Here is a 20,186-nt window from a genome sequence, read left to right as displayed (position 1 = left end):
AGAACGAGCAGCTCCCAGAGAATTTCTTTGGCGATACTACGCGGACGTATGTTGTAACAGGAATCCCGTCAACATCCGTCTCATAGTATGTCGCAACCCACGGATGGATACCGATCAGGACAGTTGGGGAGGTTTTCGTTGGCTTCTTTGTTTTCTGGATACTCGACTCGCGCTGTTTTGAGCCTTCCTGGGCGGCTTGGAGGAAGTTCATAGCCGTTGGTACGTAAAGTGACTCTTGCTTAACGGCTGAAAGCAATGTGGAGGGTTGGGTGTTAGAGTCGTCATCCGCAGTAAGGTCAATGACTAAATCTTCAATAGTAGAAAGGTTTTGGGAACAGAATGCACAAGTTGTCCATTGTAGGACTGTCTTGGCAATAAGATGATTAGTTTTGTTGCTCTTGGGACACTGATATGCCATTTCTGAATGTTGCGAAATGGAGATGGAAAAAGGTGAGGAAAAAGATGAGGAAAAAGGTGAAGAAACAGGTGGAGGTATAATTACTTACCTCCGTACGTTTCCGTGCGACATTCTGCAGTTGTGTGCGGACTTTCGCTTAGCCGACCCTAATAATTACATGTTGTGCTCAATGCTGCTAATGAAAAAGGTATCTGTATGGTGGCGTGGTTGTATCAACGAATTGTGGCTCCCTTGGCTATTTTTACTCCAAACCTTGGGTTTTGGCGGAGTTGTCCCTGCAGGCTGCCGTAACAGCCTCGTTAGAAGAGCAAGCGTGTCCTTTTGGATATGGCGGAACGAATGGCCACATCATCATAGAGTCTGTCGACGCGTTGTACCCCTGGTATCAGCATGGACAACCCAAGAGGGTGGCGACGTACGACCATCGCTGCGCCGTCCCTCTGTTGCTGTGTCTATCCGCGCACGACAACGCAACTCTGTGGAAGAATGTCGAGGCGGTATCGGCCGTGGCCTCCGACTACTATGTCGCTGACCTTGCCCACACCCTGAATCTGCATCGCACCATGTTCTCCAACAGGGCGTTCACCATTGCGAGAGAGAATCAGGTTAGCGAAGCATTCGCCCGGGATGCTCTGCAGCAGGGGACAGTTCCCAAGCGACCGGCCACGAATGTAGGGTTCTTGTTCACCGGCCAAGGGGTAAGTAATAGTCGGCCAAGTTTCTTGGTGCCCGCCCCCAACGGATGTGACTGACGAGTCTGGGCATGTAGGCTCAATGGACAGGCATGTTCAAACATGCCTTAGTGGACTATCCCTTCATCATGGACATCATTGACAGGCTTGATCTCGTTCTCCAGAGACTCGATCCGCCGCCGACGTTCCGCATCGCCGAAATGCTCACGGGCGGAGAGGACGCGGATGCAGCCTCGTGTATCAACGATCCCGACGTCGCCCAACCGCTGTGCACCGCCGTTCAGATCGCCATCATCGACCTCCTTGCCCGCTGGGGAGTCGCTCCCACCGTGTCAGTAGGACACTCCTCTGGCGAGATAGGCGCCGCCTACGCGGCTGGTCTAATCAGTGCGCCCGAAGCCATCATCGCCGCCTTTTGCCGCGGTCGTGCGGTGAGCGAAGCCTCTTCCCCAGGATCCATGCTGGCCGTCGGCCTGGGAGCAGGTCAAGTCGCCGAGTTTCTCCCCGACGACGCAGGCAGGGTCTGTATAGCCTGCGAGAACTCCCCCAGCAGCGTCACGCTCAGCGGCCAGGTCGAGGAGATCTCCCGTCTTGGCGCAGATCTGACGACCCGCGGCATCTTTGTTCGCGAGGTGAAGACGGGGAGGGCGTACCACTCCCCGCACATGGGCCCTGTCGGCGCCGTATACGATGACATCCTCGCCACGGAACTCCGTACCCTCACGACGGCCGACTCGCAATGGCGCCGGCCAAGGTCGGACATGGTATCTTCTGTCTCGGGCAGCCTCATCACCTCTGAGACTTTGCCGCAGGGATACTGGAGCGCCAATCTCCGCCAGAGAGTCCGCTTCAATGACGCCGTCCAGGTCGTGTGCGAAGACGAGAGGTTCAGACCGGTAACGTTGATGCTTGAAATTGGGCCGCACGCCGCTCTATCGGGTCCCTTTAAGCAGATCTGCTTGGCCAACCAAGCGGAGCGGTTGAAGTACGTGCCGTCCCTCATCCGAAACAAGAACGATACGGAGCAGCTCCTCTCGTTGGCCGGAGCACTCTTCCTCGCTGGCTACCCCGTCAGCCTGCAAGACGTCAATGCCGAAAGCTATCGCAATACCCACGGCTCCGCCGTCACGAAAGGGTCGATGAGGAAGCCCAAAACGCAGTACCTGCTTGTCGGCCTGCCCCCGTACCAATGGAACTACGCGAAGAGGTACTGGGCAGAACCCCGAGCCATCATCGAACAACGCGCCCCAAGCCACGCTCGGCACGACCTCCTGGGCCGCAGGGTACCCGGACTCTCAGAGAGGGCCAAAGTGTGGCGCAACGTTCTCCGGCACCGAGACATACCTTGGCTCAAGGACCACAGCCTAGGCGGCACAGCCATCTTCCCGGCGGCGGGATACCTTTCGATGGCCACCGAGGCCTTGTGGCAGGTTCGCGAGAGCGCCGGCTTGCCCATAAGCGCCGTCCAGCTTCATCGCGTCGACATTATGAAGGCGCCTGCGCTCCCAGACGGCGACAGCGGCGATAGCGGCGTTGACCATTACGATCTTATGACTGACGTACAACGTCTTGAAAAGAATTTGCCCGACATCATTCTTTGACGCAAGGTAGTGCTCCTATTCATCGCCATCACTCTTGCCGTTACAAACCGAAATGATAGACCCCATCTTCCGGCATTCTTACACTACCTTTCAGTATCAAATTCCAAAACCCCGTAGTTTGACTCGTGAGCCATGCAAGTTTTCCGGATGAAGCTAAGGTACAAGACGAAGTGCTGGCGAAAGGGTTTCCGCACAAGTTTCCCGCACGACTTACACGGTATTCGGCGAACTTTCCCGCGGAAAAGATAGCTCCCCAGTGATTGCACCGCATCCAAAATTCCTGTTCCACTCTATTGGTACGCAGCCTCAAGAAAATTGGAACTCACGCTACCTTGATTCCCAAATGATTTCCTAAGACAAGCTTTTGGCGGTTGACATCGGCATAAGGGCCTGTCGGTGTAAGCATAACGCTACGGAGTAAGATCTCTGCGTCGATCTATTTACATCCGCAAGGGTGCAGCTTTAAGTAACTACGACGGAAACCAGATGTTTCGTTATTTATGCCGCGATACTGCGATCACTTGAAGAAGACTCCTGTCTGGCTAGAACGAAAGTAATTGGGCAAAGCTGGGGCTACAGAAGCTCAAAGACTGTCGGACCGCATGTGGAGCAAAGGATGGATTCTGCAATAGAGCTTGGACCAACATCCCCTATACGTATATAAATCCACGGATCTGGCCCATCTGGCTAGACCCTCATTTTCCCTTCGTTACGCCGAATAGTAGACCACAAACACTGGTTTTCTTCGTCACCAGCAATGGCCCAAACGGACCACGCCCATACTGCCCCTGTACAACCAACAAAGATAGTCAAGGATGACGAAGAGATTCTACCTTGAATTCTTAGAATATGACACCTCAATTCGAGTGTGTGATATAATACATATCTCATATTGACGGTTGTAGTTATTTTTAGACCATTGGGCCATATCGTCATCGTCAGATTCTCAATAAAGGAAGACTTGTTGCTCTGAGAAGCGGCGGAGGGGACGGATGACAACACCGGTTGAGTCGGATTATTCGAGAAGGGAATATGAGATGATGAGGGCTGTGAGATTTGAGTAATAAATTGATGTCTCTTTCCAGGGTGGCGGCCTGCGCTATGTGACATAAATCAAGATTGGGGATTCGATGGCGGCCGGGCTATTGATACCAAGTAACCGCGAGGGTCCTGCGGGGAAAGATTGATGGCATTTTTCTTAGTCACTGGTTGAAACCAAAACTACTCAAACTAGAAACAAAAAATTCAAGGATACGTATATTATATTCTTCGTCCTTGCGGCTGCTGCTGAGGTATCTATTCCTCTAAGCGCGAGATAGCAAAAGCACAACAAAAAGGGAAGTTTGCTATTCTGGGATAATAGCCAGTTGTAAATCAGTCCAATCTTATTTCCCTTATATCCTCAAATCAAAAGTTCTAACAGTTAGAGATATTCGGAGATATATAATTTGACATTATCTAGCACTTGAAGGGATGCGTACGCCGGTCTCAATTATAGGAGCACAAAAGTAGGCCCATAGATAAGTAGACTCACGTTGTACCACACTTCGTTCTGTAAACTGCTTGGAGCAACTGCGAGCACCGGGTTACCTGGATAGTACTACACAGAAGTTTTCCGCGAAAGTCAATATTCATCACGCGATATTGACTCCGGCAACGAGCAGAAAGAAGTCCTCGAGCACAGTTGAGTCATGGAAGAGCTCCATAGACGGCATCTGAGCGAACCCAAAAGACAACATTGTTTATCACGGCTGATTACTCGAGCACGACTAACTGATATAGAGTTTGTTATATTAGAACCATGAACAGATCAAGCCTTGCTCGCAAAGCATGTAAAGGTACGGTAGGTAATACCCGCTCAATCAATGCAGTCGTCTCACTTCCAATACCTTACTTCCAAGTTATATCATGCGAACTACAATAGAGAAAATAGTTGCAAATGTGCTCTGGATAACCATGAGTCGAAACTATCTTAATAAAGGTGACCCCTTCGAAAGACCGCTGAAGGCTGATTATCTGAAGTTACCACTGCCATTGCACCGTGACAGCGGGATAGAACTCTGTCTCTTAATGCAAGCGGTGATTGCACCACCGACCCAGGTAACACCCTCGTAGGAGCCGTCCTATGATGTGAACAATTAGCCTCAGTTGGCTCGATCACAACGCAGGGGTTTACATACTTCGTGGCTGTCAGCCATAAATGTTCCAGTCTGTCGAAGACTTCCAACGCAGCCCTGGAAGGTGCGGCCGTATTTGCGGTTAGTCCAGGGACGAGTGATAACGACGCCCGTATAGCCATTGTCGATAGTGCCGCGAATGAGGTAGCCCTGGGTTGTAGTCCAAGTACGCGAGTAGTTGATCCCAAAGCTAGTCGAGAGCCGGTCCGTGATGAGACCAAGATCAATGCCTGCAGAAACCTGGACGCTGTTCGCAATAGAGTATGACTTGGAGATGGTGATGTCAATACCCTGACTGCCAGCACCGATAACAACAGGGGACATCTGGACATCCCAGTCAACAAAGCGCTGAGTCCGGTCAATAACGGTTTGGTAGTTGCTGTTGCAGTCACGTTTTCCAAGAGCCAGATCTGTGTGGTTCACTGATATCTCCGAGAACTCATCACCAGCCCGAAGGAAGTCATGATCAATCTCTGGAGTCTCAGCCTCGACGCCCTCGACCTTCAAAAGAAGCTTCCAGGTGTCCTGTGTGATGATGGCAGCTACACATCGGGTTGTAGCGTCAGCATGAGACAATAAGACAGATTGAGGCACACGTACTTCGACCACCCGTTCCAAAAACGACGATTTCTCCATTGCGGAGGTTGCGATCCAAGGTGTCGGTAATGTTGAGGGCAGCATCGTTGCTGTCGGCAATGACAGTGGGGGCAGCGCTGACGGCAGCAGCGAATGCAGAGAGAAAGGCAATCCAGACAGGAACCATTTTGAGAGAAAAGACCAAGAACTATTGACACAGGTGAGAATTTGATGTAAGAGGATGGGATGAGGATGAGAGTCAGGGTAGCAATCGTACTTGGTGGGATTATTCTGAGGCTTTATAGAGATTCTTGGAGCGGAATGTCTTCTTATTCTCGATTCATGTAATCATGTAATGACATCTAATCATCTAAGGTAGTGAAAGATCAGTGTTATTCTGATGATCGTTGGATTTATGGGGGCTCACGATTATGCTCGTCCCAATGTCTGTCACTAGTCAGGCATGGTCCCTGTAGGCATGCTCCAACAAATGGTTGCTGAGGTCGTGAGGGGCACGGTCCGATGGAGGTTGACCTACCCACATGGATTCAATATCCAATACCTCGTGTAATTGCTGCCGGAGTGCAGTTCTCATACCAGAACAAACTACTTGCTTAATCGAGGTTAGCAATACGTGGTCCAACACGACTCAGTAGTCGTCACGAGAAAGAAATGGCGATCGCTAAGCTTCTTTCTGTTGGAAACAATACTTCTCTGTGCATCAATTCGTCTACGGATCTAAAAATGTGGAACCCGACGGTGTGATGAGCGAGTAATGCTTTCAGTAGACAGCATCTAATAGATTGCGAACTCCTCCATGCGGAAAGGCCAAGGGATCATGATATTACGAGATTCCAACCTCATAATCTCAGGAAGACCGCCATCACTCACTTCCATGCATTCCAGGATATCAGGCTGAAGGAGTATTTCAACCTGTGGTTTCGCTGTTCTGTTGGGGAAAAGCCAGCCCGCTCTCAGTTTCAAATATCTACATCAACCTCATCTTTTCCGCTCGACCGAGCATTCTTCGTGCCCATCACTAACTATCTTACTGTATTTCTCGATCCCAACATCAAGATGCAAATCTCTACACTTGCCTTTTTTGCCGTCTTCGCCACGGTGTATGTGCACACTAGCTTTGTGCGGATGTATTAATTATGTCGATATGCTGACTCGACTCTAGGGCTTTTGCCAAGCTGCATAACGCAGCTCTCTGCGTCAAGAATAGACAGCGTGGCAGCACTGGTAACGGTACACCCTACGGGATAACCTACGGTTCCTGGACAGACTACGAGATCGACACTGCTGGAACCCAGTGTGCCTGCAACTACTACAAGAATCGCAACACTGGCAACAACCAATGGGACAGTTGCCCTGACTGTCACTTCGATGGTCTCCAGTGCGTCTCAGACGCCTCGCACATTGGTGGAGACGAGGTCTGACAAACCAACTGCTGAAATTGAGTGAACAGTGCTGACAATTGTGCTCGTTCAGATTACCTACTACTGCGAGAAGAAGTGCGGTACCGAGGGCGCTGAGGCGAGCTGAAGACGTGACAGGAGTTCTTGTTTCGACAGTGCAAGCCTAATCTTGTATTAGTTGGATTATGTTCTGGACGTCAGGATCTGCTCTTATTTGACTGTAATTAGCCTGAAACCAGCATAGTAAAATTCGATTGCAACATTGAATATCCCATTATGTGACTTGTGACCTTGATACTCGTTTACGTCCTAACGAGTCGGCGTATTAAAGTTCACACCAGCGCACAAGCCAACTTTTACTGGGCATCACCGGGAGTTTAGAGAGATGGCCAAAGGCAAATTCGTGGCCATTGCCACGCCATGCATTCTTGCCACATAGAGTTTCATTCCTTATCTTATCGTTATCTACTCCCTATACTATGCTCACGACTTTAGTAGAACCCGTAGCTCTGTAATCAATAGATATGGGACGTGGGAAATCTGGGCCTCAAGAGGGATAAGAGTAGGCGTAGATGTCCATGTGTCTTCTGATTGCTAAGCTTTTGATTTCCCCCGTAGGTGCGCTGGCATGCCTGCAGTCCTCACGTAGCTTACGTAGCAATACAACTTAACTTCAGAGCCGTTGTGCCGGCCCTGCATGCCAAGCTTTGCTGTCAACTCTGGCCAGATCCAGTTTTGCGGGGTGTAGGGTCTGTGACGAGGTGAGACCAGGCGATTGAAGACCTCTGTCCGACAAGCTCGGGTCCCACCCGACCAGGGTATGTTCTTGCCCACGTGCTCCAAGGGGCCAATCTCCTGTGCCGTCAGAATTGCCAACATGGGCTTTGACTGTGAGCAATACGGCAAATCCAATTAAGCAAGGGCTTTGCTCTTTGCTGCTCATTCGTCCGATCTTGTAGATTGCAGGGTCCAGGAAGACACACTAAGCACGAGTCAAGGAGCTGTTCATTCGGGAAAGAAACATTTGTGCTGCCACTGATAGATAATCATGAGCACGAGGAGCCAGCTAGCTTAGATTAGGCTTGCGCTCGGGTCGCCCCAGAATATGCGATTTTTTGAGCGCCGTCCGATGCTACGCGGACGGTGGACTTCACACTCGCACTCGGCGAGGCTACGGTTTGCCTGCAACCAACATATGCAAAGCTGCCGATCACGGGGCCTCGGGCCTAAGAGCATTGTTCTCGACTCATCTATTGATTCCATCAACTGCGGGATGGTGCCAAGACAAAAAAATATACGTATCTATATATCCCCGTTACATCTCCGAATCTTTTTCTCCTTTTCCGTTACGGACTGAAGGGATTTGAAGAAGATATGGAGATGTTTGTACTAACGCCATTCCGCAGTTAATGGGATAGCCGCATCTGGTGGAAATGGTTGACTAAAAGGAAGGGGTTGAGAAACCCGCACGAGCTAATTGACTCAAGTAAGGAAATGTCCCCCTTCGACCAGAGTATGAATACGGATACCCCCAGTTTCCCAATAGAAGAGATATGATTGACTACAGCGTTTTGAACTGAAATAATTAGCCTAGAACTGCTTCGGGGCACGCAAAGGCTGATAGGGGAATTTTTGATCTTCCACCAATCAGGGTTATCTTGAAAGAAAACCTCCCGACAGTCCTGAAGTGGGATTAGCCCTGTTCCTAGCGACACAGGGCTTTTGCTCCAGTTCACGACTCGGATGCCGGTCATGTGGAACCAACGGCCATTGCCCTTCCGGTGGGATCTACACCCGCAACATCTTTGGGTATTTCGTGACGCCGTGAATTGGTGGAAAGAGCATGCTTATCCGTGTATTATTTCGGCACGTGTCACCTTTGATGTGCAGAATAAGTTCGAAAGATGCTGTGAGATTCGAATTGTAATGACTCGTGTACTAATTTACCACACCGAGATATCTTTCTCCTGTGATAAGCAAAACAGTCTCAGTCTAGATGAGGCTGGGCCTTTGACATGCGGGCGCGCGAGGGAGCGGGGGGAGAGGGTGTATTTCTTTGGAACCGCGGAGTATCAGTACAGATTATCGTCGTCAGGTAGGTCCCCAAAGACATTGCCATCTGACAAGGTCCTTGTATTACCTTATGCAAGTCAGTACAAGTGACTTGGGAGAGCGAAAAGTGGCAGTCCAATCCCAACGAGCGCGCAGTTAGTGTTTTAAGACTCATTCGCGGTAAGACATTGGAATAAGTGAGGCGTGTGATGGAGTCTACCCCCAATGCTAGCTTACTCTGCACGGCTGAAGGTCGATTTTCAGGCTTAAAGTTAGCAACAGCCTCTGCGTCTGCGTTAACTCCAAGGCTAAGCTACTTTAGAGTTCCTCATTAGCCGGTACTCAAGGGTTGGCAGATATTCATGTCAAGATATACTACGGCGAGCAGTGAAGAATTGCCGCTGGCCGTTCTTGCTGTGGAGAGGTCAGTAGCCTCGGTCTGTTACCTCGATTGACTGTGCTAGAGGCTGCTCAGTACCATACCCATTGATCGATGTGAAGTGGGGGTAATATAGTGGATTGCTAAGCTCTGCTACCAATATGAACCTTTCATAATGTTTTTAAAGGTAAGGAGCTGGTGGGATAAATTATTCATATTGTTTTGTCTCCTGGCCGAGCTCAATAGACGCCATTTTGAAGCTATTGCCGTGTTATGGTGCCTGGTAATATGGCATGGTGTTACTCTGATAGGTTCTTACAATCGGTTGCTGCTGTCCACCTAGCTGGCTAAGAAGCTGTCCCGTGGCCTCGATTTTCCTCTTTACCGCTAGCCTCTTTATAGTTCAGCAGTCTTAGATTTTGGGCTTAGCCACAAGCTGTGGTAAACCCAGCTCTAGACAATCCTCCTCGAAGTGTGACATATTACATGCACAAAGACCTTTCAAGATGAATGTTGTGATTTCTTGAAACCATCAATTCATAGGCACTTTAGATGATGAGCCTCAACATCTCCTATCTAATGGAGCACTTGTGTTTATTGATCCACACTTTCTCGTGAACCTATCTCAATGCTCCAAGGCATAGAACACCAGGGATGTGACTGTAGTGTCTTATTGAAGACAAAGGAAGCGGAATCATCAATGAGAGAGTCAGAACCCGCTGGCGGCAATAAGAAAGGCCGTGAAGATTTTGATGAACCCTCTACCATAACATTTTTGAGGGAGCCCGGGTCTGAGAGCAGCGTGAACGGCCACTCAGAGCCTTCCAGCTTAATGCCGTTCTCATCTTCGATAATCTTCCTCTCCGCTGCCATTAAAACGTCTCGATCCCAGAGGTTCTCTTTCGGAAGTCCGAAGAGTTGCATTAACCTTAAGAAGTCGAGCCTCATTTCGGGGTAAGGAAATACGGACACAAAGTAGAAGATGATGGCGGTGAAACCCATTTCGAACATAAACTGCGGTGACTGCTGACTGGTGGCAGCCTGGACAACCTGTGGCATCTGGGACTGGAGCCATTGAAGTTGCTTAAGCACCCTCTGAAAGTTAGGAAGGAACTTGTCCCTGGTTCTGGGCGTTTCTCCCTCAAATGCCATCTCTATCCAGATTCGAGCGGCCTCGTAGCGAGTCAGCATGAACACTTGCATCTTCTTCTTTTGGTATTGCTCGTGGGAGCTCAGGCGTTTCCCACTCGCATCAACATGATGTATTCTGGCGATGAGCTGAGCAAATAGATACAGCAATTTCTCGAAAAGATTCTTGACGATAGCTTGTTCAGCCCGATGCTCGTCAGAATCAGAGGCTTGTGTTCTGGTTCCCTCTTGGTCTGCATCTGTTTTCTGTCCTGACTGGGCAATGACGAGCGTTAGGTGCGATATCCGGGCGATGATGACATCAAACATGCGCTGTGCATCGTACACCGTCGTAAAGGAGCGGGGCGCAGGCTCCCACAAATCGGGCATGTCGAGAAATATGCCGTCGTTATCGCTGAAGTAAAAGGCTGACACGCTTAAGCGGCGGAAAATGGGCAGCAAGTGATCTTTGATCCACCCGCTGTTAGGCAAGGCGGCTTTTAAGATTTCGATCCCGTGTCGACCGTGCCGTACAGCCGACTGCACATCTGACCGCAAGGCCTCGATGCATATGAATAGAAGGCAGACCACAAGCACAACACTCTGCTTCTCCTTCAAGTCCTTAGTCTTGAGTTCCCGGATCGCTGCATTGTAATGGTGCAAACCCTGTCTCTGGTGGGCGAGTCGCTGGCCCGCAGTGATGTCTTCCTGCGAACCGTCGGCTTGCTCGAAGAGAACACTTATCGCGACAAGAGCGTGCTTGACCGCGGGCTCATTGGCACCGAGCTGCATGACAAGGTGCGTCCAGAAGTAGGGGTCCAAAGTACCTGACATGGCGGGCCCGGCAGTCTCGCAGAAGTACTGTAAAGCGCGTCCCTCCTTGGCCGTTGTACCTGGGAAGACAATATGTGGCTGATGCAGGGAAGCCACTCCTTCAAGAGTGGACTGGCGTGGACGGTCGACTCGTGGACCGTGACCGTCACAAACGCGACCAGTGGTTGTACAGCGAGAGCAGCTTGGTTTGGTTTCATCGCACTTGACTTTCCGGACTCTCGTATATTATCAGCTCAGCTTATGTGTCACGAATCAGCATATAGAGTAGCTCATGGAAATCGGGATCTCAACTGTGGTCTAATCAACTATGGAAAGGGGAAAAGGGAAGCCCTCGAGGGAGCCCCTTTTGTATGCCCATACCCCTGTCTACCCCTTATCTCTACCCCTGAGATATCCACTGCTATACCTCTTTCGTGACATTATGCGAGTCGCAAGGCGCAAACGCGGGCTCAACGCGGGCTCAACGCGGACTTACTTGCAAGTAATGCATCCTGTCCTGACCTTTTGACTCCCTTTGCGAGGCATGGTTTCTGGATGGTGCACTTTGGCCACGTTATAAATGTTGTGGTGAAGTTGAGGTTGTAGATCTCTAAGGTAGCGATAGAGGCGCCTGAAGAATGACGGGCCTGTTCACCGTCTTTTTCGTAATAGCGGGACTGGCAGGGATCAGGGCGGGTAACGCGTCTTACTAAGCCTGGCAATTTCACGTTTGTCCCAATGCCAGTATCCCCGGATAACTAACCGAAACTTGCCTTTTTTAATTCCCCCGCCTTTTCCCACATGACGATGTAGCGCCCCCCCCCCCCCCCCCCCCTTCCCTCCTGTTGTTGTTGTGGAGGCAATACTACTGTATTGGATCTGATGATGATGATGGGAAAAGCTGAGCGCTGGCTGGGCTGGATATCTGGGCAAGGTGTAGGTGGGGCAGCTCCGAGATGTGAAGGAGCTGCCTCACGTGACCCACCTGCACCTGCCACAGGAAGGCATACCGATCAAAAGGCATCGGCATCAATCAGAAATACATCGCAGCTAAGTTTGCTGGCATCGATGAGTATAATGGGCCCTGCAAATGCACCAGCGTTCAGTTCCTCGACTGGTGGAGGAAGTGAAAAGTTGCCGAAGCTAAGAAGCTGACGAATCTGGATAATGATATTGTCCAGCTCAATACTTGCCTGGTGACGGTCATTTATCCTTGGTGTCGCTCTCAAAGAGTCGCCCTCGGCTTCCATTTGAGACATATTGTCAGAGCCCTCCCGGATGGGGGCTAGTTAGAGGTAGTAAGGAGTCCAAGCAACAAAGGAGCAGCTTAGATATATATACAGCGCAGGGAGTATACGTCGAGGGAGGAGTAGATTTCAATAATTTATCATTCTACCCTTAACGATAGTTGCCGGCGGGCCCAGGCTCTATCCCAACCGAAGGAGGACCTCCGGGTCTTTACCCGTATCCCAGAAGAGGGCCTAGCGGCTGCTAGGAAGCACGCCCCCTTCGCCCTACGCCGGACAGTCTGTCAGGCCCTTAGGCTCCAGCTGGCAGATATCCCACACATCTACCATATTGCAACTGGCTACTCACTGAGACCCCTGAATAAGCAGGTCCAGCAAGCCCTCCTTGCAAACAAACAGAAACTAGCAGAGTGTCTCGGAGCCTATAAGGTTGAGACCCCTACTAAGTGGTTTACCTACGTCGTCCCACGTTGCCCTGCTAAGATGTGGACTCTTGATGGCGACGCCCTTGACCCAGCTACTCTGGTAGAAGATGAGGTCCTTGCCCAAACAGGACGTAAGCCTACCCGGGCCCAGCAGTCCCGGCTAGGTGTAAACCCTATTACAAACGAAGTCTCCTGGGTCATCTCCTTCTCTGTGGAAGTACCACCCTTCAGACTGTTTAACCAAAGCAGCAGGTCTCAGCTTATCCAAAAGAAGAAGACCCTAATCAGACACGACCCTGGATGCCAGGGATATCATTCGAACCGATACTGTAACCGACAGCCGCTCTGTAGCAACTGTAGCAGGCCCTCGGGATCCCACGAGACTGGGCCCTGCATAGCTAGACCGAAGTGCGCCAACTGCTCCGGCCCCTTCCAAGCTAACCATAAGGACTGTCCAGCAAGGCCCCTAGTGGTTAATGGCTCCCCTACCCTCCCAGACCGGAAGGAACTCTCCCGGATCCGTAAGGCTGGTCAGAAGGCCTATGAGGCCCTCTATCAGAGCAGCCAGGCTGGCACCCAAGCCAGCAACACCCAGCAACCTAGCAACAGCCTAACGAGCCATCAGCCCGGCTCAAAGCGCCCACGCGCCCCTACCCCTATCCAGGACTCAATTGTTGTAGCGGACGTTAGTGATGCGGCTAGCTGTAGCAGCATGGATGAAGATGAGAACGGGGCTGAAGAAGAAGGGCTGCAAGCCCCTGACGACCCAGCCCTACCCCCCTACCCAGCCAACCTACCCTAGCTACCTCAAGCAGCAGGGCTCAGCGGGTGGCGCAGAAGCCTGATTACAACGTTATTAATGCCTACACCCACCTCGACCTCGACTCAGAGCAGTAGGCTCAGGCCAGCCTCCCCACGGGTACTACGAGTCGCCCAGTGTAACGTGGGGAAGAGAAGCCCAGCTCATACAGCTCTCCTAGAGCTCTGCTGGGCGGATCAGATCGATATAGTACTGATCCAGGAGCCCTGGATAGGCTATAGAGATAAGATGCAAATCAACACACACCCAGGCTATAACTCCTGTATCCCAGTTGACTTCTGGAACAACAGAGATACAAGACCTAGGGTTATGACCTATATACGCAAGAGTCTAAGACTACAAATACAGCAACAAAGGCCTACCCAAACGAGAGATATCTTATGGGTTAAGGCTGGCAACTTCACTATTATCAACGTATATAGGCCGCCAGGTGAGCCGACAAACCACACGACTACTGCTCTCCTAGGATACTATCCGCCAGAAAGAGCCCTTATAGCAGGGGACTTTAACGCCCGCCACCCTACCTGGGAACCAGGCTCCCCTAGCCGGAATCGGGGGGACGATATTGCAGAGTGGGCTGAAGGCTACGATCTTTCGTTTATTGGGGAGGTTGGGGTCCCTACCCATACTCATAGGCATACCCTCGACCTAACATTCTCAAATATCCCCTTTGCTGAGGCTTATATTAGCTCACACCTGCACCCAGGGGCTGACCACCAAGCTATCACAACAACTATCCCTATAGGCAAGGCCCAGAAACAGAAACGCCAGACTGGCCACCTCTCAGTCCCAGAGTCAGCCCTACCCCGACTTATCGACCTAGTAAGAGCTGGATCCTCAGCCTTACCTACCCTAGGGGAAGTACCTAGTCCAGCAGAGCTGGACACTCTAGCTACCCAACTAGTCAGCCTCTTCTATACAGCTATTCAAGCTGTAGGTAAGAGACGGACAAATCAGGGTAGGGGAGCCCCCTGGTGGACAGAAGAGTGTGCAGAAGCCCACCGAGCTGCTATCGAGGCTAGGCGCCAGCAGGCCCAGGAACCTGGGCTAGTTATACCTCCCCCCATCCTAGAGGAGCAAAAGATCTTCTTAACAACTGTTAGAAGGGCAAAACGCGCTTACTGGACTACTAAGATCGAAGGGCTAAGACAGACCAAGACCTATATAAGATAGTAGGCTGGCGGAAGGCTGGCTTAGCTATTAAAGGCCCGCCTCTTATAGTGGAAGGTCAGACAATCGACAACAGCTACGATAAAGCCCAGGCCCTACGAAAGGCCTTACTAGAGAGATTTAACGCTACAGACGACTTACCTGGGGACCCTTTCGCTATCCCAGTAGTTGCACGGCGTCTAATGCCCTGGCAGGATGTGGTCAGCATGGAAGAAGTACGCCAGGCTACTCTAACAAAGACTACAACCCCTGGGATTGACGGGATTACTACAAAGTTACTACAACACACCTGGGAATCAGTAGCTAGGCCTATACAGCAGCTCTTCCAGGCCTGTATTCAAGTAGGCCACTTCCCTCGACCGTTCCGCAAAGCAGAAGTTGTCATGATCCAGAAGCCAGGGAAAACAGACTTCTCGAAGACTGGGTCTTGGCGTCCGATATCCCTTTTATCCTGCTTAGGTAAAGGCCTAGAGCGGCTAATAGCAAAAAGGATGGCCTACCTTACTATCCTAGAAGGGGTTGCTAGCCCACAGCAGGTTGGAGCACTACCAGGCAGGGCTGCAGTCGACCTAACAGCCTGTCTGACCCACGAGATCGAGAGGGCTCTAGACTCAGGGCTCACTGCAACTCTTGTGACAATGGACGTTAAAGGGGCTTTTGACTCTGTCCTAAGAAACCGACTTATTATCAGGCTACGACAGCAGGGTTGGCCTAGTCATCTGATTAGGCTGATCTTCACCTTTACCTCTAGCCGAGCAGCCCGGGTCAGGCTAGAGGATACAACTACAGAGGATTTCCCTCTATCCTGTGGGCTACCACAAGGCTCCCCACTATCCCCTATTCTCTTTTTACTATATATAGCGGATATCCTAGCCGACGATCAAGAGCTACGGTTTGGCTATGCGGATGATATAGGCTTAGTAGCTACTAGCCCGTCGCTAGAAGGAAATGCTATAGCCCTAGGCCAAAAGATCACTCATATCCTTAACTGGGGCACTGATAACAAGGTTGCTTTTGACCCAGCTAAGTGTGAGGCAGTCCACTTCAGCAGGAAATATAACCAGACAAAAGACCTACCAGATATACAGGCGACGGGCCTAACTATTAAGGCCTCAACTAAGCCTGTACGATGGCTAGGAGTCTGGTTCGACAAGAGACTCACCTTCCGTCACCATGTCGAAACTAAGGTGGCAGCGGCAAAGAAGGTAGCCCAGTTCCTACGGCACCTAACAAATACCAAAGGGGGACTCCCAGCAGCCGCAGTACGAAAAGCGGTTATTGCCTGTGTCCTTCCAACAGCCTTGTATGGAGTTGAGACCTGGTATGCGGGCCTAACCAAACCAGCCCTAAACAGCGGCACCAATACTAGCAGTAGCACTGCTTTACAGATACCTACAGTTGGTACAGGACAGAAGGGCCTGGCCCGTAGACTTAGCAAAGTTATTACAGCAGCAGCAAGGGCTATCCTGCCTGTCTGGAGAACCACACCGACCAGTAGCCTCATCCGAGACGCTGGCCTTCCCACAGCAGAGGTAGCCCTCGAAGCAGCGCGACTACGCTTCGCTATACGCCTGCAGAAGGTTGACCAACAGCATCCCTTGGTCCCAAGGCTGCTGCAGTCAGGGCGGCAACAGACCAGGCTTCAAAGAACAGCTGGCCTTTTACCTAAGTGTCCAAGGCCAGCGCTCCTACAGCCGCAATACCTCCCAGGGTCCTATGACCCTATAGTTACACAGACGAAGGAAGTAGCAGCTAGGATCTTCCAGGCCTGGCTCAAGACTGTGCCAGGTCAGCATACGGTCGTATACTCAGACGGCTCCAAAGCTCCTGACGGAGCTACAGGGTACGGCTTTGTTATCTACCGCAACAATAAACGTATAGCCCAGGGCTGCGGCCGTCTCGGCTTAGCAGAAGTGTTTGATGGTGAGGCGGAGGGGGCGAGGGCTGGGCTCCGACGGGCCCTTCAGACCTCCCAAGGCCAGCCTATACACATCTGCATCGACAATACCAGCGTTATTCAGGGGATTCGCGGTAAGATCCCAGACTCCTCACAAGCGGCCTTCCTTGAGATCCAGGAGGTAGCTAGGATACACGATATACAAACCCATTGGTCTCCTGGGCACCAAGGTATTAAAGGAAACAAAGAAGCAGACAGCCTAGCTAAGGAGGGAACAACTCTACCAGTCCCTAGGGGCCAACTAGCTACTCTATCAGGTATTAAGTGGCTTGCTAAAGAGCGGCCAAGACGCCAATATAGACGATGGTGGAAACAAGAGGCAACTCCCTGCTATACCCAACTAGGGCTCAAGGCTACCCTTGCTTGCCCTCCTGAACTTGGCCTCCCTAGGGCTGCCCTTCATCACCTCCTCGCGGCACGGTCAGGCCACGGGGACTTTAAACAATATCACCAACGCTTTAACCACACAGAAGCACTACTCACCTGCTCCTGTGGATGGGTTAAGGAGGCAGACCACCTAGTCTACTGCCGAAAGACCCTACTGAGGAGGCAACAGTGGCCCACCCTCTACCCCTACAGCCGCCAGGAGCCCGTAGGACCTATAGGGTCCCTCGATCGCTACTTCAAGGGGCTAATCACTGACTCTCAAGGCTTCCAGGCCTTCCTCTGCGTGACAGACTTCTTCCAGAAGATCTGCCCGCGGTACTAGGAGATAGGTCATAACCTATCCTCCAAACGACAAACTACCTCTATTAAGAAACCAGATGGTTATAACGGAACTAGGGCACCAGTGGGAACTAGGGATGGATAGAACACATAGTAGCTCACGAGCAAGATTTGGAGGACGTCAGGATACGGCGTGTACTATATAGTATATAGCTAGAGCCTGCGACCCTTCACGCCACATACCCCCCGGGAGGTCTGCCGCAAGGGCGGCTGCGCCCTTGCCGCCATGGCGTTAAATAGAACAACAACAACAACAACGAGGCCCTGTTCAACAACACTCACGATCCCACAGAAAAAAGACGAGGTCAGGGTGCCTGCAGTGTGGAGTAGCGCTTTGTAACTCGGATGATTGCTGGTACCTCTTTCATAGTCAGAGTATATAGACAACAGAAGTATCCATAATCTAGGCTTTTTGGTTGGCTAGAAGAAGTCTTGGCTGTCTCCTGAGTGGTCAGTTCCCCTCAAGGGCATGTACCTGTTGCCAATTGGCACTCGATGGGATAGCACCTTTCCTTGCTCGATTCTAGTTGGGTTAATACAAGCCACTTTTACCACACTTCATATGCCCATTGCTGCGTGCCATAACTCGTGACAATAGTCACACTGAGCGTACTAGAAACGCAGCCTACTTAACGACGCCGTTCTACAAACCTGACGCCGCATGAGCTATCAAAGTCACTGGAGACCTCTAGCTTCCCCGAGCTTCAGGAGTTAGTTAACAACTTTTCGCCAGTATTGTTGAAACCTTGGTTTTACCATGCGGCGGAGTCTCTCGTAGACTGCGACGTTCTTGAGATTTTCGGTTAATACTAAGTAAGGCTGAACTAAGCAAGGTCTTGGAAGAACAAGTAATTGGGCCGGCCGGATGGTTACTTAAATATTAGGTTCAAGTGTAAATATTCACCAAGTTGACTAGCCCCATACGAATGTGCAGTATTATAGGCAGGAACGGGCATTGCATGAGTCAGCAGAAAGCCAGCGGAAAGTTTTTGTGATTTTGTAACTTTTGATCTTCAATCCTGTTGAGAAAGGTGTCGCAGCGCCACACGTGGCGCTGCCGGTTACTGCCGTATGATACCGCTTTTCACAAGCCGATTACCCGTCTTGTACGGTATATAGATATGACCATCATACGGATCTTCCACTTAGAGGAATCAAGCCACTTTCTACTATACATGTCTTCCACTTGCTACCTCGCTTAGTGATAAAAGGGTTACAAGATTTCGAAACCTCTTTTTTTTTTCGTGAGCGCCATGCTACCATGTGGCCTCCTGTCCGGTTGCAAGCCATTCTCCTTAGATGATGCCGGGGATTTCCTCGCAAGCCTTCCAGAAACGCCGTGATTCTTCCAGTATGCCGGCTTCCACATATGCAAATGAACAATTTCGTTGTTTCTAGCAACCAGATCATCCTTCAGCTAGTCCATGCGAGGAGGGCCAGCGTGTCCGTTTTGCCCGTTCGGCTCAGGACTGTCAAGCCGCTTGGTTATGTTGCGCGCTAAGTGAATAAGCTGCCTTAGCTGGAAGTCGGAATCATTTGTCCCATTGTTGAGCTGCGCGCCGACAAGACCAATGGTCTTACACATGCTAATCAGGGTCTCACGCGCTAACTTGGAGGCTGTCTCCGGAGATTGTTGGCGGTACTGTTGCCCTCGTCTATCATCGATAGTCGAGAAGGACTCGGGCTCGCGAAGGACTGTTAGGATGGATGGAATTCCCGTGATAGTTGGACTACCAGGATCCCTTTGATTGCGTGAAGCAGTGGTAGGGCTTTCTGACATCTTGCAGTGCGAGTTCGAACGAACGTGATAATCGTCTCGTAATTGGCTTTCGTATAGGTGGCTTCTAGGAGGTGAGTCAGCAGTCTATGCGGCGTACAGAAAACAATCAAAACTTCTTACCAGGATTATTGCCTACTTATGATGGTATTTCGAGGTACGGGGAAGTTTGAAGAGCGAAGGGGACAACATTTGCCACTCCACTTGGGATGGAGATGGAAGAAATAGAACAGCAGGTGGCGGGACACTTGGTCACAAGATCAAGCCCCGTTCAGAGTTTCGCATCTGTCTCCTCATCAAACATCGTCTGATGTTGACAGACGTTCATTCCGCGTGTAGCCGCCATGGCGACGCTTCTCTAGTTCCATTTAAGGTCCCGAGCGTAAAAGGAAAGCATTTATGTCCGTTATTAGAAACATAGACAAGCAGCCTAAAAGTTTGATGCGGTACATGATTCGCTGGTAGATGTCAACTCATGGAGGCTGATAGGTGACCGCTTCATGGTTCATCTGGCAAGATTTGGTCACATTGTCAGGGTCAAGAAATGCCCACCCTGTCTTTGCGTGGCACAGTGAGGCACGAATTGGGCTGGCCACTCATTATCATGCTAGCCCAAGCCCATAAGCTAGCGAGGCACTCGCGGGGAAAGGAGACTTTCTGCTCCACGGCGGTCGGACTGCGGGGAGACGACGGACGGGTGAGGATCCCGGCTTGCGGGCGTCCACAATTACCGGCGTCAGGTGGAGTCAGAGAGCGGTGCTCGAATCTTGAGTCAGTGCAAAGACTGAGAATTGACAAGCTCTTGTT

The 20,186-nt window shown here is 50.9% G+C and overlaps 6 protein-coding genes across 6 annotated transcripts; 2 read left to right on the top strand and 4 right to left on the bottom strand.

Annotated features, from left to right (window-relative positions):
- Positions 1-675: 675 nt before the first annotated feature.
- On the top strand, positions 676-2,731 carry BDP81DRAFT_170012 (acyl transferase domain-containing protein; the record flags this gene model as incomplete). Its single annotated transcript, XM_060582154.1, has 2 exons — positions 676-1,116; positions 1,188-2,731. Coding segments are annotated over 2 exons (1,965 nt in total), but the record flags the coding sequence as incomplete, so codon positions are not given.
- Positions 2,732-4,607: 1,876 nt separating this feature from the next.
- On the bottom strand, positions 4,608-5,655 carry BDP81DRAFT_411728 (uncharacterized protein). Its single transcript, XM_060589171.1, has 3 exons — positions 5,489-5,655; positions 4,892-5,430; positions 4,608-4,834 (listed from the first exon to the last, which is right to left on the bottom strand). The coding sequence occupies exons 1-3, from the start codon at positions 5,649-5,651 to the stop codon at positions 4,724-4,726; spliced, it is 813 nt and encodes a 270-aa protein (XP_060437861.1). The 5' UTR covers positions 5,652-5,655; the 3' UTR covers positions 4,608-4,723.
- Positions 5,656-6,541: 886 nt separating this feature from the next.
- BDP81DRAFT_466464 (uncharacterized protein) lies at positions 6,542-7,012 on the top strand (the record flags this gene model as incomplete). The annotated part of the gene is made up of 3 exons (XM_060594395.1): positions 6,542-6,585; positions 6,648-6,900; positions 6,959-7,012. The coding sequence occupies 3 exons, from the start codon at positions 6,542-6,544 to the stop codon at positions 7,010-7,012; spliced, it is 351 nt and encodes a 116-aa protein (XP_060437860.1).
- Positions 7,013-9,847: 2,835 nt separating this feature from the next.
- BDP81DRAFT_361849 (uncharacterized protein) lies at positions 9,848-11,803 on the bottom strand (the record flags this gene model as incomplete). Its single annotated transcript, XM_060586430.1, has 2 exons — positions 9,848-11,495; positions 11,754-11,803. 2 exons carry the CDS (start codon positions 11,801-11,803, stop codon positions 9,911-9,913), a joined length of 1,635 nt encoding a protein of 544 aa, XP_060437859.1. The 3' UTR covers positions 9,848-9,910.
- A 391-nt stretch (positions 11,804-12,194) lies between these two features.
- BDP81DRAFT_442671 (uncharacterized protein) lies at positions 12,195-12,580 on the bottom strand. The gene has a single exon (XM_060591685.1). The coding sequence runs from the start codon at positions 12,514-12,516 to the stop codon at positions 12,271-12,273; it is 246 nt and encodes an 81-aa protein (XP_060437858.1). The 5' UTR covers positions 12,517-12,580; the 3' UTR covers positions 12,195-12,270.
- Positions 12,581-18,588: 6,008 nt separating this feature from the next.
- On the bottom strand, positions 18,589-19,907 carry BDP81DRAFT_169986 (uncharacterized protein). Its single transcript, XM_060582153.1, has 2 exons — positions 19,519-19,907; positions 18,589-19,446 (listed from the first exon to the last, which is right to left on the bottom strand). Exons 1-2 carry the CDS (start codon positions 19,569-19,571, stop codon positions 19,020-19,022), a joined length of 480 nt encoding a protein of 159 aa, XP_060437857.1. The 5' UTR covers positions 19,572-19,907; the 3' UTR covers positions 18,589-19,019.
- Positions 19,908-20,186: the final 279 nt, after the last annotated feature.

The sequence above is a fragment of the Colletotrichum phormii genome (genome assembly GCF_030913505.1).
Source record: "Colletotrichum phormii strain CBS 102054 chromosome Unknown BDP81scaffold_42, whole genome shotgun sequence".
Taxonomy (NCBI): domain Eukaryota; kingdom Fungi; phylum Ascomycota; class Sordariomycetes; order Glomerellales; family Glomerellaceae; genus Colletotrichum; species Colletotrichum phormii.
This window is presented reverse-complemented; position numbering and strand designations above follow the sequence as displayed.